We start from the raw sequence: 19,071 nt of genomic DNA on the forward strand, positions 1-19,071 counted from the left end.
TTATATACATAAATATGAAATTGAATATATGATATTTTCCATTGGTGATATATAGTAATAATGTTTGTTGTTTAAATTTTTTGTGATTAAAATGATAATGGCTCGTTATGTTAGTTAACTCTTTTTTTGTGCATGTTGTTTATAAAAAAATAACGATAATTGATTCAAATTTTATATAAAATATCAAAATTTTATAGATAAAAATTCAAACAGAATAATTATTAGATTATTTATTAAGTTGGTTATATAGATATATATAAAAATACAGTCAATATAAAAATAAAAATAAATAATGGAGCGGGCAGAGCAACTGCGGGTCTAAATGAGATGGATATGGGGGTATGGGGAGGAATTTTTGAGTGACCAAAGGGGATGAGAAGGGAAGGATTCTTCCGTTTCAATCCCGCCTATCGCCATCCGCTATTTTCAGCATCTATCCTTACCCTGACATTGCAAAAGTGGCTACTGTTCAAAAGTTCAATATCAGGGAAGTGGATCCGAAATTGCATTGGTAATCCATATTGGAACATCAAAATTGCAGTAATTTCACGAAAGGCAACCTGCTTATGCCTTTTTAATTAATCATATTGTGGATGCGCATACATAATATATATATATATATGATAATTATACACGATACATGTGTATGTATCGGGAATGTTTTTTTTTTTCTGTTTTGGTTAAAGTAAGAAAGGTTACTACAAATTAGAAAATAAATAAGGATTAACTTGATTTTAATTCTCTAAAGCAGTATAAAATTTTAATTCCTTCTATACGACCTAAAAAAATATATAATTTTTTGTCATACATCATTAAAATTACTCGTAATATAAGCGATCTCAAAGATTTAAGCACATACACAGTACAAATTATTCTCTAATCATGCAAGCAACAAAATTGCTGTGGAACGGTTGACGAGGGAGGATTGAACAAAGTCTAAAAATGACATTGCTCCAGAGAAAATCTCCTTCAAACCACCTCTTAAAACTTAGGCACTATATGATAATAAGCCGGGAGACTTTTTATTTCATGCTTGCAGTATTTACACTTGGGATGCATAATCGCAGTTAATTAGTTAACCGTTTTTCCTCATCGACACTTTTTTAGTCTGCTGTTGCCTTTTCGGACGGCGTAGGTGGTTCTGGCATGGAATTGATTTGAAGAGCTAATACTCTACTACTGTCCTCATTGCTACACAATAATACTAAACAATTGATGCTGCTATTAGTAGACAGTACTTCAACAATGTATCGCAAGAAAAACAGAAATTGCCATTTGACAAACCTCTTCCCCTCGTAAGACAAAATATATAAATACTTCATAAGAAAGGAAAATATACTTGCATGGAATCAAATTGGTAGACTAACGACTTTAATTGATTGTCCTAATTTTATAAGTATATTTTTAATGAAATGCACATGATATCACCAATCAAAAACAATGATGGAACGCAAAAAACAGGAATAAGGTTAGTATTGTAGCCCTGCAGATAAAGATTGGTAAATGTCGCTTTCTCCTTTTCTGACATTTTAAGTTAAACAGAACGTTGTTTAGTGTAGCAAAATTCTTGAATTTATGGTTTAATGGCTAAATAAATCGACAAAATTACAGAGATGTGACGTTTTTGTCATTTTAGCCCTCTGCAGGCTTCTTAATTTGCACAAAGTCCAACTCCCTCTGCTCCTGTGTGAATTTTAAAAGGGCGTGGGAGGATCTATTAGCAAAATGGCAAATGCTGGCAACTGCTCATTCATTCCCCATTCCCCATTCCCCATTCCTTCACTGTGACAAAACAAAACAGAAAAAATAGAGGAATCAATGCTAATAGACCAAGAACTATGCTTTCCCACAAATGGCAACTGCCTCCATTCTTCCGCAGAAGAAAAATCAGCGCACTCTTAGAAATTTTTTATATTGCCTGCTGTTGTTTTTCTTCACCTTATTCATCCTCAAGCAGGGACAACGTCTTGAACCACTCAGTTGTCAAATCTACAGAGATCGTTTGTACAAACCTCGGACCTCGCCTCTTCTCCTGAATTTACCTTTAAGAATCTACCGAGACACTCATTTCAGCAGATCCTGAACTTGATGATAAAAGCAAGTAGCTTGATTGTAAAAAATGGCCTAAAAACTCTCCTGAGAACCCATTTCATCAAAGTGAATCTTGAGGATGAAACTAGTGCAAATTTATCGCTTGCTGATGGTAATGATGCTTCTTTGGATGCACCCTGCTTTCATCAAAATCGAATCTTGAAATGGTGAATTTCATGAGAATCACAACTAAGGAGCACCCTACATCCTCAAAATATGATTTTGGTGACAAAGGACACCGGAAAAGAGTCCCTCAGAAGATGTCTCCTTACCGTCAACCGGTGCTTCTTTTCCGGTGTCCTTGTCACCAAAATCAGATTTTGAGGATGTAGGGTGCTCCTTAGTTGTTGATTTCTCATGAAATTCACCATCAAGATTCGATTTTGATGAAGCAGGTGCATCCAAAGAAGCATCATTACCATCAGCAAGCGATAAATTTGCACTAGTTTCATCCTCAAGATTCACTTTTGATGAAATGGGATTCTCAGGAGACGTATTTAGGCCATTTTTACCAATCAAAGCTACTGCATTATCATCAAGTTCAGGATCTGCTGAAATGAGTGTCTCGGTAGATCTTAAAGGTAAATTCAGGGAAGAGGGAGGACGGGTTTGTACAAACAGATCTCTGTAGATTGACAACTGGGGTTCAAGAGCGTCCCTGCTGAGGATGAATAAGGTGAAGAGAAACAAAAGCAGCAATATAAAAATTCTAAGAGTGCGCTGATTTTTCTTCTGGGAAGAAGTGGAGGCAGTTGCCATTTGGGGAAAGCATGTTCTGGTCTATTAGCATTTGATTCCTCTATTTTTCTGTTTTGTTTTGTCACAGTGAAGGAATGGGGAATGGGGAATGAATGAGCAGTTGCCAGCATTTGCCATTTTGCTAATAGATCCTCCCACGCCCTTTTAAAATTCACACAGGAGCAGAGGGAGTTGGACTTTGTGCAAATTAAGAAGCCTGCAGAGGGCTAAAATGACAAAAACGTCACATCTCTGTAATTTGGTGATTTATTTAGCCATTAAACATAATTCAAGAATTTTGCTACACTAAACAACATCTGTTTAACTAAATGTCAGAAAAGGAGAAAAGCCGACATTTACCAATCTTATCTGCAGGCTACCATATTACTAACTTAATCCTGGTTTTTGGTCCATCATTGTTTTTGATGGTGATATCATGTGCATTCATTAAATATACTTATAAAATAGGACAATCAATTAAAGTCGTTAGTCTACCAATTTGATTCCATGCAAGTATATTTCCTTTCTTATGAAGTATTTATATATTTTGTCTTACGAGGGAAGAGGTTGTCAAATGGCAATTTCTGTTTTCTTTGGATACCAATGTTGAAGTACTGTGCTACTAATAGCAGCATCAATGTTAGTATTATTTGTGTAGCAATGAGAACAGTAGTAGAGTATTAGCTCTTCAAATCAATTCCATGCCAGAATCACCTACGGCGTCCGAAAAGGCAACAGCAGACTCAAAAAGTGTCGATGAGGAAAAACGATTAACTAATTAACTGCGATTATGCATCCCAAGTGTAAATACTGCAAGCATGAAATAAAAAGTCTCCCGGCTTATTATCATATAGTGCCTAAGTTTTAAGAGGTGGTATGAAGGAGATTTTCTCTGGAGCAATAATGTCATTTTTAGACTTTGTTCAATCCTCCCTCGTCAACCGTTCCACAGCAATTTTGTTGCTTGCATGATTAGAGAATAATTTGTACGGTGTATGTGCTTAAATCTTTGAGGTCGCTTATATTACGAGTAATTTTAATGATATATGACAAAAAATTATATATATTTTTTAGGTCGTATAGAAGGAATTAAAATTTTATACTGCTTTAGAGAATTAAAATCAAGTTAATCCTTATTTTATTTTCTAATTGTAGTAACCTTCTTACTTTAACCAAAACAGAAAAAAAAAAAACATCCATACATACACATGTATCGTGTATAATTATATATATATATATATATATGTATGCGCATCCACAATATATTAATAAAAGGCTAAGCAGGTTGCCTCGTGAAATCTGCAATTTTGATGTTCAATATGGATTACAATGCAATTCGGATCCACTTCCCTGATATTGAACTTTTGAACAGTAGCCACTTTGCAATGTCAGGGAAGGATAGATGCTGAAAATAGGGATGGCGATAGGGCGGGATGAAACGGAAGAATCCTTCCCCTCTCATCCCCTTGGTCACTCAAAAATTCCTCCCCTCCCCCATTCCATCTCATTAGACCCGCCAGTGCTCTTGCCCGGCTCCATTATTATTTTTATTTTTATATTGGACTGTATTTTTATATATATCTATATAACACTAATAAATAATCTAATAATTATTCTTTTGAATTTTTATCTATAAAATTTGATATTATATAAAATTTGAATCAATTATCGTTATTTTTTTATAAACAACATGCCACAAAAAAAAGAGTTAACTAACATAACGAGATTATCATTTAATCACAAAAAATTAACAACAAACATTATACTATATTATCACAAGAAAATATCATATTATCAATTTCATATTATATGTATATAATTATATTATGTTATGTATTGTTATATTTGATATATATAATATTAAAATTATAATCAGGAGATACCAAGGGAAGGGAAATAGAAGCGTTGGGGTGGTAAGGGAAGGGGGGTGGAGGAGAAGGGAAAGGAGGAGAGATACCAAGGGAAGGGAAATAGAAGCGTTGGGGTGGTAAGGAAAGGGGGGTGGAGGAGAAGGGAAAGGAGGAGAGACGGGGAGAGAAAGAGAAAAAATAGAGGAAAGGGTGAGATGGCGAAGGAGGTGGCGGTTAGTGGTGGCAGCAATTGGGAGGGAAAAATGACCCTCTAATGATTGTTAAAAACCTTCAATGATCTAAGATTTCAAACATATAGCCTAATCCGTAGTGGCAACAATGAAGAGGGAGAAATGCACTTTAATAATTGTTAAAAACATTTTAATGATCTGAAATTCTAAGCTATACCCTAATTCGTAGCAGTGACAGGAGTCAAATTCATCTAAATTTTTTTTTAGAAAAAAAAAAAGAAGCATTTCATTTTCTTTAGTACGGTGGTTGAAGGGGTTGTCACATGTCTGTAAGACAAACGTGGCAATGAATGACATCGAAAGTTGATAAAGCTCAAATTTTATTTTAAAAAAATATAGGTCATGTTAAAGAAAATAATCAAAGTAAATGCATGTTTACACTAAAAATCTCTTAAACATAGAGCGTATTAAATATCTATTAAAATCATTATTATATACAATATAATTTTCCAACTCTCTCACTCATGGACTAGAATTAACACAAAATTTAACCACAAAAAGCTAGTTATTAAATAAATTTTGTTTGCATTATTGTGAGTGGATGAAACTATCTCCGAATCTCAATGAAATTATTGGAGAGTTTCATGTATGTTCTATTGCTTAGGACATCATAGATAATTTAAGGTAACACTAGTTGATAATTGGAAGTGAAGAAAAGGATGGATACTCTTAGGTAGCACGGTAAGGAATCAAATTCAAGATGTTCTCTTGAAAAACCGATGCAGTGGTTGAAGAATATAATGCCAAGGGATTTGTTGACGCAGGTTACGATGTTTTGCCTGATTCATTTGACTCAGATTTGTTTGAGTTTATGGGACAACTCAATACTAAATTTGAGGTTATTACTTATTACTACAAGATTTATAGACCAAATTCACACGACCAAAATTAATTGGACCACATCATCGACATCGATCCAGCATTTGCAATAGTCCCTCTTGCCGAGCCCATTCTTGAGATAGCCCCTGTTGTCGAGCCCATTGTTGAGATAATTGCCTAGGTAGAACCGCCTATTTCAGACTTACAATGTAATACACCACTCCGCACTTTCTCTGTTATGTAAATTGAAAGTTCGAATTTCAGAAATCTCCAATAGTGCCATTTTATTGCCTTATTTTAAAAAAAAAATGTAAGTATGATAATCAAATATTAAAAATAAGGACAAAAAGTATGAAGATCTACTTGTTTTAAAGAGGCCAAAATATAGTTGCTGTAACTATAAGCAATATGCTTTTCTAAAGTACAAATAAATAATAAAAATTTATTTAACACGTTTTCAAATTATAAAATAATTTTTTCCTGTAGAGTTTGTCTATTTGGTACTTTAAGGTCATATAATAAGAAATAACTATGACATTACTATTATTATTTGTTTTTGGCAAGAACGTAGATTTCTTTTATAAAAGTGCTACAATTCAGGAAGATAGCTATGATTTTAAAACTTCTATATTGCTCATCTTTATTTATTCATATGCTTATTGCATGCCCTTAGATTACCAAATGAGAAAACCTTTTCTTTTTATGTAAAATGTTTTGAGCAAATTTAATAAATTTTATAAACTGTTTAGAATCTTTAATTTTTATTTATCCACATCAATGGCTTGAAAATTAGAAAAGGAGAAAATGTTTAAAATTATATTTAAACTTATTTGAGGTGCTTAGAAGGTGAAAAAGTTATTTTCTTCGTTTGTACAGTATTTCAAATAGTTTTTACATGCTTTCTTAATTATTTCTAATTTGTCAATCTTAAATTTAACTTTTGGCCATTCAACTATTATGAAATTTAACTTTTGATCCTCCAATTATTGACTGATAAGTTGCAACCCTCTAACTAATTAAAACATATAATTCTAATCCTTCCATCAACTTGAGTCGTTATGTTTAACAAAAATAGCAAGACATGTATAGCAATGACCCTTAAACTATTATAAAATTTAATGATCCTCCAACTATTTGCCGATAAATTTTATCCTTACAACTAATTAAAACGTATAATTTTAACTCTTCTATCAACTTGAGTTGTTATGTCAAACAAAAACATTACCATGTGCATAGCAAGGGCAATAATCGAGGGACATTTTCGTCTTCACAGGATATGTGCTAGGGTAAAATTGTTTTACCCTATTTGACTTATAGACTAATTTATCAAATCTTCAATTGCTGAACTTGACCAAAATCAATTGATAACCCAAAATTGAAAACCCTAAATAGTGAAATTCCAACAAAGATAGGCAACTTGAAAAAATTGAGTTGTCTTCATTTGAAATTTAATTTGTTTTCTAGTGTTGTTCTGAATTTATTGAATGCATGTGCTTCTCTTGATGTTGGATTCTTGATTGCACTATATACTATGTAGCTTCTTATCTATCCTTGAATGTTTTTGGTTTTGTTGATGTTTGAATTTTTCGTGCATTGCTCAATCTGCATTAAATCAGCATTCTTGGATGACAATGATAATAGTTGCTTCTGTTTCAAATGTTACGAAATATTTTTGAATTGCCCAATTAATTCATTTCCTTAAACTTATGTCCAACCTATAGTACCTTCCTTTCTGGTAATCCATGTCCAGAAAGGTTTTACTAGTTGGTACAACTAGTACAATACTTGAAAACCTGCCTCTGTGCTCAGCCAATAGATTTCACAATTTGAACTAACACATATATTGCTACTAGCATGAGGTTGATCATGATCAGAAAGGTTCTTGTGGAATTTTGGGGCACTACCTCGACATTTTTAAATGCTAAATGACTTTCTCCTCTTCTGTTATTCACCTCATAATCATTATCTTCGTACCATTGGAAATAGTTGTAATTTGCACAACAAAAGAATAGCTTGTTTGGATTTCTCTTACTCTCTGAAATTTTGATCGTGGCCTTCCTTTTGCACAAACAATATCGATTCCTGATGGTGAATGATGATAGTGAATTCCTACTGAAGCTTGAAGTAGCAATGATTACCTTCCCCCCTACAAAATATATGCTGATGTATCTGAACAATCTGAAGATGATGTGCTTCTCTTGTTCTTTACCAACTTCATATTCTTTATGGGTTCTATTCATTGAATCTTGCCAAAATGGTTCTGCTTTCCATTCTTTGCTTATGGCCTTTGTATTTAGTTGTACATGTCCGAAAAAAATAGTCGTTGGAACATGTTATCGTTGCAGCTACTCTCCTTTGAAAATTGCCACTGCAACTGGGTAGCAAACGAGTCAAGTAAAGTTCCAATTTAATTGTACCAAACTTGAATTAGAACTTGAACTTGAGTTCAACGAGTCCTCAATATAAAATTCGAACTCGAACTCGATCTCAAATTCAAGTCAAATCGAGCTTAGAAATATAAAAAAATAATTATTTTATTTTAAAAAAAGAATAAAATAGTAGTTTTTCTTAACAAATAATAAAATATTAGGGATATATATGTAATTTTACTATTAAAATAAAAATATATATATATACACACACACATATAAAATCAAACTGGCTCGCGAATTAACAAATTGAGCATCTTTAAACTCGAATTCGAGTTTGGTGTTGACCGAGCAAGCTTTGACTCAAGCTACTCATAATCTACTCGCGATTTGCTCGACTCGTATTAAAAGTGTCAACTGGTTGGGTTCAGGCAGGAATTGAAAATTTTAAATCCGGACCCGACCCATATACCAGACGGGTCTTGATCTTAGAGTCCCGAAACCGGGTTCGACTGGTCCGGGTCGAGTCGGGTCTAAAAAGTCCAAATTTAAATATTTCAAAATTAAATCCAAAACCAATCATAAATCCAATCTCCAAACTTAAACAAATCAATTTACAAAACTAAATCACAAATAACTCGCAATAGTCAATTGAAAATTAACCACAAATCAATCTACAAAGTCATTACTAAATTGTTAATTTAATAAAAGAATATATTTAGAAATATTTATATATTATAATTATTAATATATTGTTCGGATCCAGTTCGGAATTCTATACTCCGTATTCGATCCCTTTTTTTGTTAGAGTAACTGGATCGGATCCGGGTTCGAGTATCGAAATTATTTTTCAACCCAAAACTGAAAAAATTTATTGAATCTAGGTCAAGTCCAAATCCAAATCCAACCCGTTGACACCACTAACTCGTATGCAGACCTAACTGCAACTTTCACATACTTCTTCAATATCCCTACACGTTTTGCTTCTATATCCCAACCACCCAATTACTTAAACATTTATTAAACTAACATGTTGCACGAAATAAAAAGGTCATTTCTGGGAAAAACTTAGTGCATCCCAGGGTTCAATTGCGATCTTTCCCTTAAAAACTTAGTGCATCCCACGGTTCAATTGCGATCATTCCCTTTCTTTTCTAATTCCGCTTATCATTTAGTTACTCGGAAAAATTTAGTGCATTTCTTCCACGCAGATTATTCCAATGAAACAACTTCATTTGTCGTCATCATTGACGTATCTCAGTTGTTTTTACGGGCCAGAAGGGCAATGAGATGGCGTTTTCTAGATATAAATGAACAAAAACTTGAATAATGCAACAATGGAGTTCCTTTTTTTCTTGATATTAAAGCCCTCACCGTAAAAAGGTTTTCTCCTTTTCAATGATGAAAAGATGGAAACGTTGAACGCTTTGTCTACTGTATGACTCGAAATGGTACAGGGAAGAGAAATGTCTCCAGTAATGTGAAGAACCTTTTTCAACCAACAACTTAATTCCATAACTTCTTTCTAGTTCTTTTCTCCTTTTCTCCCAGCACGTCTGAACTTCATTAGAGAGAGAGAGCCCCTAAAGCTGTGCAATCGTGCATGTGTCAACTGGTCTGAGTGTGAGAGAAATAGAGATGTCACTATAACGGAATTGAATTGAGCATATATTATTTCGCCTCTCCGCTCTCGTACTCGCGACATTAAACAACTTTCTGGTTCCCTTCCAAAAGAAAAATGTTAATAAATTTCAGGTAAAAGGAAGGACTTATTTCTGTCAGCCTGTTCGGTTCTGTTCTTTTATACCTACTTGTACAAGGACTAGAATTCAAAGCCATTAATACAGTTTGGTGAGACACTTTCCTTCCTTCTGATCCAATGGATGTTGATGTATCAATTAAAGTCTCTGCTGTATATCCAAGATACTACTACCATCATACAATACTGTAGTAATAAATATCCATCAAAAACCTTTTTTCAAATCCATCCTCCTTTCACCATCCTCAAATGCTCATTCTCATCTTCTATTCCCTTTGCCTCCCCCTACCGCAACCACACTAAACCCATCATCCCACAGGCCTGCCGACCCTTCTCTTTCAAGCATGTATCTTCCATTTTTTTCGTATGTACAATTCCTTTCTTGAGCTACCTTAACTCTTAATTGGCTTCTTGTTCTTCTACTACTACTGGGACTTTTCCTAATTAACATATTCATATCTTGGTTGCAATGAGACTACATGGTAGTACTATTTTGCTCGTGCTTGTACTTCATCAGATTCTGGCAGGTAATGGACTGACGAATGCTGCCGCAAGAGGGCTCTTCCTCACGACTCCATCAGCCAATACTATTAGCATAAACTCATCATCAGAAGATGCTGCAAGTTGTTCATTAAGCAGGTGCAACTCATTCGGACTTCATTTCTCAAGGTATTCTTCTAAACAATGGAGGAACAAGATTGATGATAATGACAAACGCATGGTTCCAACAGGTCCGAATCCTTTGCATAACAGATAGAATGCGTACATGTGATCAGCTCCTACAACTTAATTAGCCCGTGACGAGATTAACGGATGAGTAAACTTACTCAGCATGTAATCTTGGGATACTATGTAATTAAGAATTACTGGCTAGTAGCTAGAGAAAGGAGAGTATTTTTTTCTTTTGAAATTTCAACTGTTGCTTGATATTGGCTTCTAGTACTAATTTTTTTTCCCTTTCAGTTTTATTTGCTTCGTGGCGAAATTATGGCATGTAGTTTAGAGGATTCTGAGAATTTTAGTCCACCCCCGATGGCTTCGCTTCACTAATTTTCCTGAAAAGTACTCTAGTATCCATTTTAATTGATATGGTTACTTTTCATCTAGTGGTTTTTGGTTCATTACTCAGAAATTCGAGGGGAAAGTACATTACACACTGATACTAAGTACTTCATGCTTTATCATTCACAAATTTGTTCTTTTCTTTGCTGTACACAGACAGGATTGGAAAGGTATAAAATTGTGACCAGGAAAAAGTTGAGTGAAACTGTGGAAATGTTCAACTTTTGGAACAAAATTTGAGCATAACACAGTAGATTTAGCTGTTGTAGTGTTCTTACGACAAAAATACAGGAGGCCTTTTATGCCAATATTGCAAGTCTTCTTTTGGAAACCAACAACAAATCATCTTTCTTCCATAAAAGACAAAGATGAGTTGGGAGGATGGGGGAACTGGAACATTGGGTATTGGAGGGGGTTAACACGAAGGTCACAATCACCAGAATTGTCGACTCTCGAAATCATAAAGCAAAACGGGTGTTAAATGTTAATGTTTGGGAAAAAGTGGGTCAAAGCATAGAGTTGCATGCATGGATGGATGGATAGTTGCTGCTGGGACGCTGGCTGGCTGCAATAAAACAGAAACAGAAACAGAAAGGCCAATTAAATGGAATTTGCCTCCATTTACTTTTGTCATGGAGGAATAGGAACAGGGAGGCATAGAGCATTGAAGTCTCCTTCTGAATTCTGATGTCAATTCAATGCCTTCTCACTGTTTAGGAAACAGATCCCATCAACATCGGTAACGAATTAATACATTACAATATTGCTTGAGACATGGGAGGAGTAGCTGCACAAGTAGGCCTGAAATGGAAAGCAAAGAAGAAAGCTTTGGTTTCCGGGAAATTTTGACTGATACGATGTGAGACAATACTGATGGGGATTTATAACAGAATTCCCTTCAATATTTACATTTGGTGTGAGACTAAAACGTACAGTTACCACTATCATTATGGAATGATTACGTCCTCAATTCTCATATGGCCTACGTCTGATTGGTGTTAGGCTGATCTAGATATCTTTAAATGTAGATCAAAATTGCATAAATTACCCCGTTTGCAAATGTGTTTTTTGGATGTTTGTTTAAAATTTTACTGTAATTTAATGTATAAGTTATAGAAAAAATTTTTAAAGTATGAAACTTTTTTTTCCTTTTCCTTTTCTTTTTCTTTCTTTCTTTTTCCTTTTTTTTCCTTTCCACTTCTTCTCCCTTACCTCAACACTTGCCAGCCGCCGGTGCTGGAACCTCCGCCAATGACCAGTGCCGATAAATGCAGAAGTTTTTTTTCTCTCTTCTCCCTCTCCCTCTCCCTCTTCTCCCTCCTCCTTCCTCCCTCTTCCCCGCCACCCTCCCCCTCCCCCTTAGAGAGGGGAGGGTGGCGAAGCAGAGGGGAGGGGAAGGGAGGAGGAGAGAGAGAGAGGGAGAAGAGAAAGAACAAAAAAAAAGCCTTTGTCGATGCTGGTGCCGATGTCGAAAGAGGTGATCTGGAGGTGGTGGTAGGTTGATGTGGGGGAGGAAGAAGAAAAAAGGAAAGAAGGGAATTTTTTTTTTTTGGTGTTTTTGAAGCGTGTATTTTAAAAATTTTGGAAAATTTTTTGAGATTATTATAGTTAAAGTAGTTAAAAAACTTATAAGAGAAAAACTAGGCAAAAACTTGCCTTGCCAAACAGTGCTGCGAATATTTGACAAACAAGTTTTTGGTCAAGTTTGTCTGCTACAAGTTTTTTAACAAATTTAACTACAGTAATTTCAAAAAAAATTTCAAAAATTTTAAACTATACCTTTCAAAAAATTTAAAAATTTACACACATCACAAAGGGTTCCTACAACTTCTATAGTAAGATACAGTAAAATTTTAGACACACACCCAAAAAAACTCATTTGCCAAATGGGGATTACATATTTGCAACTCCCAAAAACATGTAAGAGGTGACTGTTGTTTTACTCTTACTGTTCAAACCAATACAATTATTCTACTAATATATACATTTGTAGCTAGTGTACACATTGTAGAGTGCAAAATAATCACATGTAGACTCGTTAAAACACTTGGCTACCAAATCGGCAAAGTGTAACTTAGCGATTGCCTGTAAATAGCAAGAATGGTGCATAAATTCGCAAAACAAAAGCCAAGATGAATTGGACTTTCTTTGGGCAACTTCTGTGTAGACCCGTCTAATGGGAAAAGACATGCCTTACTTGAAAATCACCAAATGAATCTTAAAGTGAATGCAACACTGCCTCTCCACTCAATTCAAGCAGTAAAACTTTCAACTTTCAGTTTTGGGGTTCAATTTACAGACTGCATCCATCTTCACGTTTTTTCGTACCCAAGTATGTGCATAGCAGGAAGCAACCTTGTCTATATTTTCCAACCACGTTGCATTGTTTACCTGAAACAGTGACATCTGCCAGTAACCAAAACCACATTATTCCTCAGGATGGTCGCCCATTACTACACGGTGCAAGGGTCATCCATTATTGTCATTGATCTCAATTAGGGGAATCAAATACTTAAAATCTTAGTTTTTTTTTTTCTCCCTTTTCATGAAATCAATAGAAAGGTTATCAATGGCAATCCCATCTTATGCTGGTGTTTCCGGAAAAGACCCACAAGCTCTCGTGACAATGCATATTGGCTCCTACCGTTTTTCTTTCTAGCTGTATCTTTTGACTCACTTCGATAATTAGTAAACAGTATCTGCATTTCCGGGAAATATATATCACTGATCCAAAATGAACGACAATGGTCATGTACTTTACATAGAAAGCACTGATTTCAGAATTCCAAAACTACGAATTTGCTAATATGTGTATTATTTATCATCTCACAAGCCAGAATATTACTCGATTATCAAAACCCAAGAGGAAAAGGAAAACAAGAACAAAAGGAAGAAGAAGAATACCACCTAGCAAAACTGTCGGCAATAAGCACCCTTACCATTTAGAGCCGCTTGAACTTAGGTAGGAGCATATCGCGTACAGAAAAAAGTTTTGCTTCTTTCTACGGTATAAACTCGTTCCTATACATGTCATACCCTTGCAAGATGAAGAAACAGCAATGCAAACCGGGAAAACTACCGATCATTTAAATACGGGATAATTTCAGAAACCTCCCTTGAGATTTTTGACAATTTCACTTACCTCCCTTCAGGTTTGGATAATTACACTAACCTCCCTTCATGTAGTAAAATGACTATAATATCCTTCACTTATAAATAATTCCTACAAACAAAAAAACTCTACAATTACAACTAGTCTTTTATTCTAAAACAACTGCTGCCACACAAACTAAACTATTGTTCTATCTCTCTAACTCTTTCTCTTATCTTCTTTCTCCTACATCTCTTTTTTCGCAAATAGACACACACTCTCTCATCTATTTTCTTTTTTTATTAGTATAATTGAATTGAAATTACAAAATGACAAGTTGCTGGATCATATTTGTTATCAAACTAAATGAAGGTGAAAAAGACGGTGGTGATACAGAGTATATACAGGAAAATAAAAATGATAGCTACAAAGGGAATGCGGAATAAAGAAGGTTACGATATTATACCAATTGTGTAAAAAAGAATTTTGAGATATAAAAACTATAATTAGATTTGCCTAGAGACATGGGATGTGGTCTCTAGTATTGCTTTTGGTTGCTCCGTGTTGGTATTCGTAGTAGGTTACATTATTTTGGTAACAACAAGGTTAAATAGTGACATTGATCAATTCAAACATTGAATTTAGGGGGAAAAATGAGACTAAATATTAGGTTGAATGCAGACTTTAACGGTCATAGTTGATTTGCATGGAAAACTTTGAGCCGGCAATAGTAGGTTGCCAAAATTACAAGAATATGGGAATTAAGATGAAGTGATTTATTGAGTTCGTTAAGATGGTGATTATGCTGATTACAATAGTTGCAATATCAAAAAAATTTATTAATTTGTTTTTCTCCCTTCTAAGTAACAAAGGGACATTTTAGGATTTTTGAGGAGAAAGTTAACATATTGGGTCTATATTGTTACTGAAATGCTAATCATAGAGGAGGTAGATGTAATTTTTTAAACTAGAAGGGAGCTTCTTGCAATAATCAGAAACCTCAGGGGAGGTTTCTGAAATTATCCCTTTAAATAATAATAATAATAAAACAAATGTCAAAACTTTTTTACATTCTCTTTACAAAGGCATTGTAAAATGAATACAGAGTTTGCCTTTGGGTAGAGTCGTAGACCTTCTCAAGTATCAGTTTGACAATGATATGCTTGCAGAGTTTGGAAGGGTAGTGGGATTCATCTGTTTTGGAGATGAAGCAGGTGGTATTCCAGGTTTTGGAAACGAATTTGAACTACTCCGTTGTGGAGAGGGGAAGACCTCTGAGATAGTATCCCATGAAGCTGGATCATTATTCCTGCGCTTCCGGTCCAAGAAGGCTGGTCTTATTGGTGCTTCGTCCAATTCAACTTTGCATGTTAACATTGCTACGACCTCTGACATTGGTGGCCTCAGATTTGCATGAGGCTGAAGGCACAAAAAAGCTAGATGAAGTACTTGCAAAACATCCTTCTCCACAACTCCATCCTCGCGCAATTTGGGATCTACTAGATCCATCAGCTTTGACTTCTCATACAACTTCCAAGCCTATTTTAAAAAGAACAGTTTTTCAGATAACAAGTCGTGTGATACCTCACTTTACAGTTTCAATGTAGAAACTACTACAGCAGTTGAAATACTTACATATTCTGGTAGATATTGCTTTTCTGAAGGCAAAGCAAGATCTGTGTTTTTCCTGCAGCTGATAATCTCAAGCACCAGAACTCCAAAACTATAAATATCTGCCTTTTCAGATAATTCTCCTCTTATGGCATATTCAGGTGCTGTATAACCTCTGAAAGAATTTAAAAGAGGCGGTTACTAGCCAGAACACAAAGAAATCAGATCCAGAAGATGCACTTCTTTTCTGTGTGATAAAAAACAGAAAATGCATACTTTAATTCAAGAAGTGTAAATCTTCAAATTCACGTTTTTTGAGAAGTGATTCACTTTCGTCAGTTGGCATTGGTGATTAGCAGTTTGAAGCTTCTATATCCTTCTTTAGCATGCCATTCAAAACTCTGTCCAAAAGAGACTAAACACCCTCATCATATTACTGCAAAAGACTTTGCTTCAGACAGGTCTGATTGCTTATGCAACTAGAATGACTTCAAACACTGCTGGTGTAACAACGACTAGGGCAAATAACAAGGAACTGATGGCCCATAGTAGGGGATGCTTTATTTGTCTAAAGCTAAAAAATAGCCTCCAATTGTCAATAGGTGGTACATCATATTGATGATGGAGTGCTAATTGGCTATGCTATAAGCATCATCCATTGAACTGTAACAAACTGCAGAGTGTTGCTAACTATGGGATACTGAAAAAGAACTATATAGTATGGCATGAAGTCTTCCACACAGTTGTCGATGCACTTGGGAAATATTGGGTTACAAAGCCTGAGAAAACCATCTACTTTGAAGCAGCCAGATTGTGCAATCCGGGATCTTGTACAACCGGGTATAATTCAGTAGACAAATACAACTCCGTTTAAACTTATTTACGCTTATATCGTTCTCTATGAGATTCTGAAGGCACAAGTATTTCTATTTTATGTTCTTTTCCTAGCTTGTAAGAACAAAATTTAGTTTACAGAATTGAAACTAATAATCTTGTTAGTTCATGGTAGAGTAATGCGAAGATGCAATTCTATCTAGCTATAAATGGAACATACTTACAAGGTTCCAGCAAATGTAGTGCTAAGATAAGCTTGATCCTCGGGGAAAAACCTGGCTAGGCCAAAATCTCCAATTCTTGGTTGGAACTTGTCATCAAGAAGAATATTGCTGGCTTTAATATCCCTATGAACAATTCTGAAATGTGAATCTTCATGCAAGTATTGCAAACCTCGTGCAACCCCAATAATTATTTGGAAACGAGTGCTCCAGTTCAAGAATACATCACTTTTTCCTGTCCCATTGTAGAGAAAAAGCATAAAGCAAAACATTGAAGTACAAATCAATTTCTGTTAATTCCTCAATCAGTTAATCGTTCCTTTTGAAGTCCTATTCTAGAACTCTTGTATTTCAATGCTTTCGGCTCTCACTAGCCATCAATCATCATATGAAACATTTACTAGCTTGGTGTTCATTACCAGATTTAAGTATGATATTATCTAGACAATATAAAGAACAGACTAGATAACAGTTGCATTCTAGACGACGAATGTGTCTATTTTCGAGAAACTAAAAGGAAATCAGATAAAGTTCACCAAGTATGAAGATTGGTCTACAGATGGAAAATCTCGGAGATTTTAGTAGGTTAAAGAGGGGAATATTCTTCCACCCTATTTGCCCTTCCTTAAACCTATTTCTCTTCACCTCAACGGTTCTCCTAGATATATCCAACTAAAGTGATCTCTGCTGTAGAGCAAATTTACATAATATTAAAACATGAGGACAATCCAGTCAAAAAACAGGAGATACGAGGAATACCATATATGATGATGTCCAAACTCCTATTTTTCATGTACTCATAGACAAGAAGCCGCTGAGCTCCATCTGAGCAGCACCCAAGAAGGCGGACAAGATTCTTGTGCTGTATGCTGGTTATCATCCTTACCTCAGAAAGAAATTCTGACTCTCCTTGTTGGGATTTTTCCAGGGATAGCTGCTTCACTGCAATCAATTTTCCATCTTCTAGTTTCCCCTGGTAATAGCAACCATCAAGTTGAATAATCTACTGTTAATTAGCAGCACAAAAAACAATAGACTAGATTTTTGCTTTAAAATTTCCAAGCACCTAAGTGATGAACACCATTTATGTCAAAAATGATGCTGCATGACTTAGCAAATAGTCAAATTAACCTATTCACCCTACGGGGGAGTTAAGGCAACAAGATGTCCAGCTCTCTTCATATAATTATGCAAAGACTAGTATCAGATGGACCATCATGTTTCTTACAAGCCACAATTACTGCAGGCCAGAGACTCAAACTCATGTTTAATCTTTTTCACATCTTGGAAAAACAAGAAAGGACTAATACATTGACAGTCGAAGTAATCATCAATACCAGAAAGACTGGTCCAAAGCCACCTCTTCCAAGCAGATTGGCGTGATGAAAATTTTTGGTAGCCTTTTTTAGGGTCTCGAAGTCATAATAGCTTATTGTATGAAGATTTCCACTTAACACGTTTGTTGTCCCTGCGATTGATTATAGTGGAGAACTGTAATGAGATCTCTTTGAGATTAGCTATAACCAATTGTCATATTCTCTAATACATACCACATAAGCCCTTTTTTGGGCCAGCAGTAAACATTTTCAGCCTTCCTGTTTTGATAAATTTGTTGTAGATGAAAAAGAGCACAAGCAATATAATGAGCACAACCATCCCTCCAAGGAGAAAGAACAAGGCTGATGAGGAATGCTTTATGGGACTTTGTAAATCAAGCATTGGGGGTGTTGCCGATGTTACTGCATCAAGAAAGTAGAAACACCTTTCCATGGTAAGATCAAATATCAAACCAATACATGAGACATACCTAGCAGCAAATTGCTATACAAGAAAATATGTTGAGAAAGAAAGGAATGTGAGAACATTCAACCAAGCAAATTTTATGTGATACAGCACTGTGCTTCAGCCAGTAGTATGAATGCATGTGGAGAAACTCTAGCCATAAGAAAGCAGAACAATCGCTTTTTAACAGTCTTAAAAGAAATTAACCTAGTGGAAATTTATAGGATTAGGATTGTACTATGACATTTGTGTGAAAATTCCCTCCAAATTATGAATTAACAACTAGATCGCTATTTCCGCTAGAATACTCTGATACACAATAAAGATTATTGTACGAGTGTAGGAATTTTTTGAATCCACCAGTGCAACTTATAGCAAAATCACAGTGAAATTTATAATGAAAGCAAAATGCTTGCACTGGGACAGCCTATTGAAGGCTAGTTGGGGAGGCCTGGAACTCCATCAAGAAGACACTGGCCAAAGAATCAACATACATATATATTGCCTATCAAGCTAAATAATCCATGCTTGCATGCTGGACGGAGAAAGCTCAAAACTGCTAGGCGGCTTCAAACGCAATACCCATTCTTAAC

General features: G+C 35.2%; 1 protein-coding gene across 1 annotated transcript; it reads right to left on the reverse strand.

Annotated features, from left to right (window-relative positions):
- Positions 1 to 15,173: 15,173 nt before the first annotated feature.
- LOC113773570 (cold-responsive protein kinase 1-like) lies at positions 15,174 to 18,466 on the reverse strand. Its single transcript, XM_027318206.1, has 6 exons — positions 18,250 to 18,466; positions 18,034 to 18,164; positions 17,456 to 17,669; positions 16,700 to 16,931; positions 15,666 to 15,816; positions 15,174 to 15,569 (listed from the first exon to the last, which is right to left on the reverse strand). The coding sequence occupies exons 1-6, from the start codon at positions 18,464 to 18,466 to the stop codon at positions 15,174 to 15,176; spliced, it is 1,341 nt and encodes a 446-aa protein (XP_027174007.1).
- Between the last annotated feature and the right edge of the window lie 605 nt (positions 18,467 to 19,071).

Source organism: Coffea eugenioides, chromosome 6 (assembly GCF_003713205.1).
Source record: "Coffea eugenioides isolate CCC68of chromosome 6, Ceug_1.0, whole genome shotgun sequence".
Taxonomy (NCBI): Eukaryota; Viridiplantae; Streptophyta; class Magnoliopsida; order Gentianales; family Rubiaceae; genus Coffea; species Coffea eugenioides.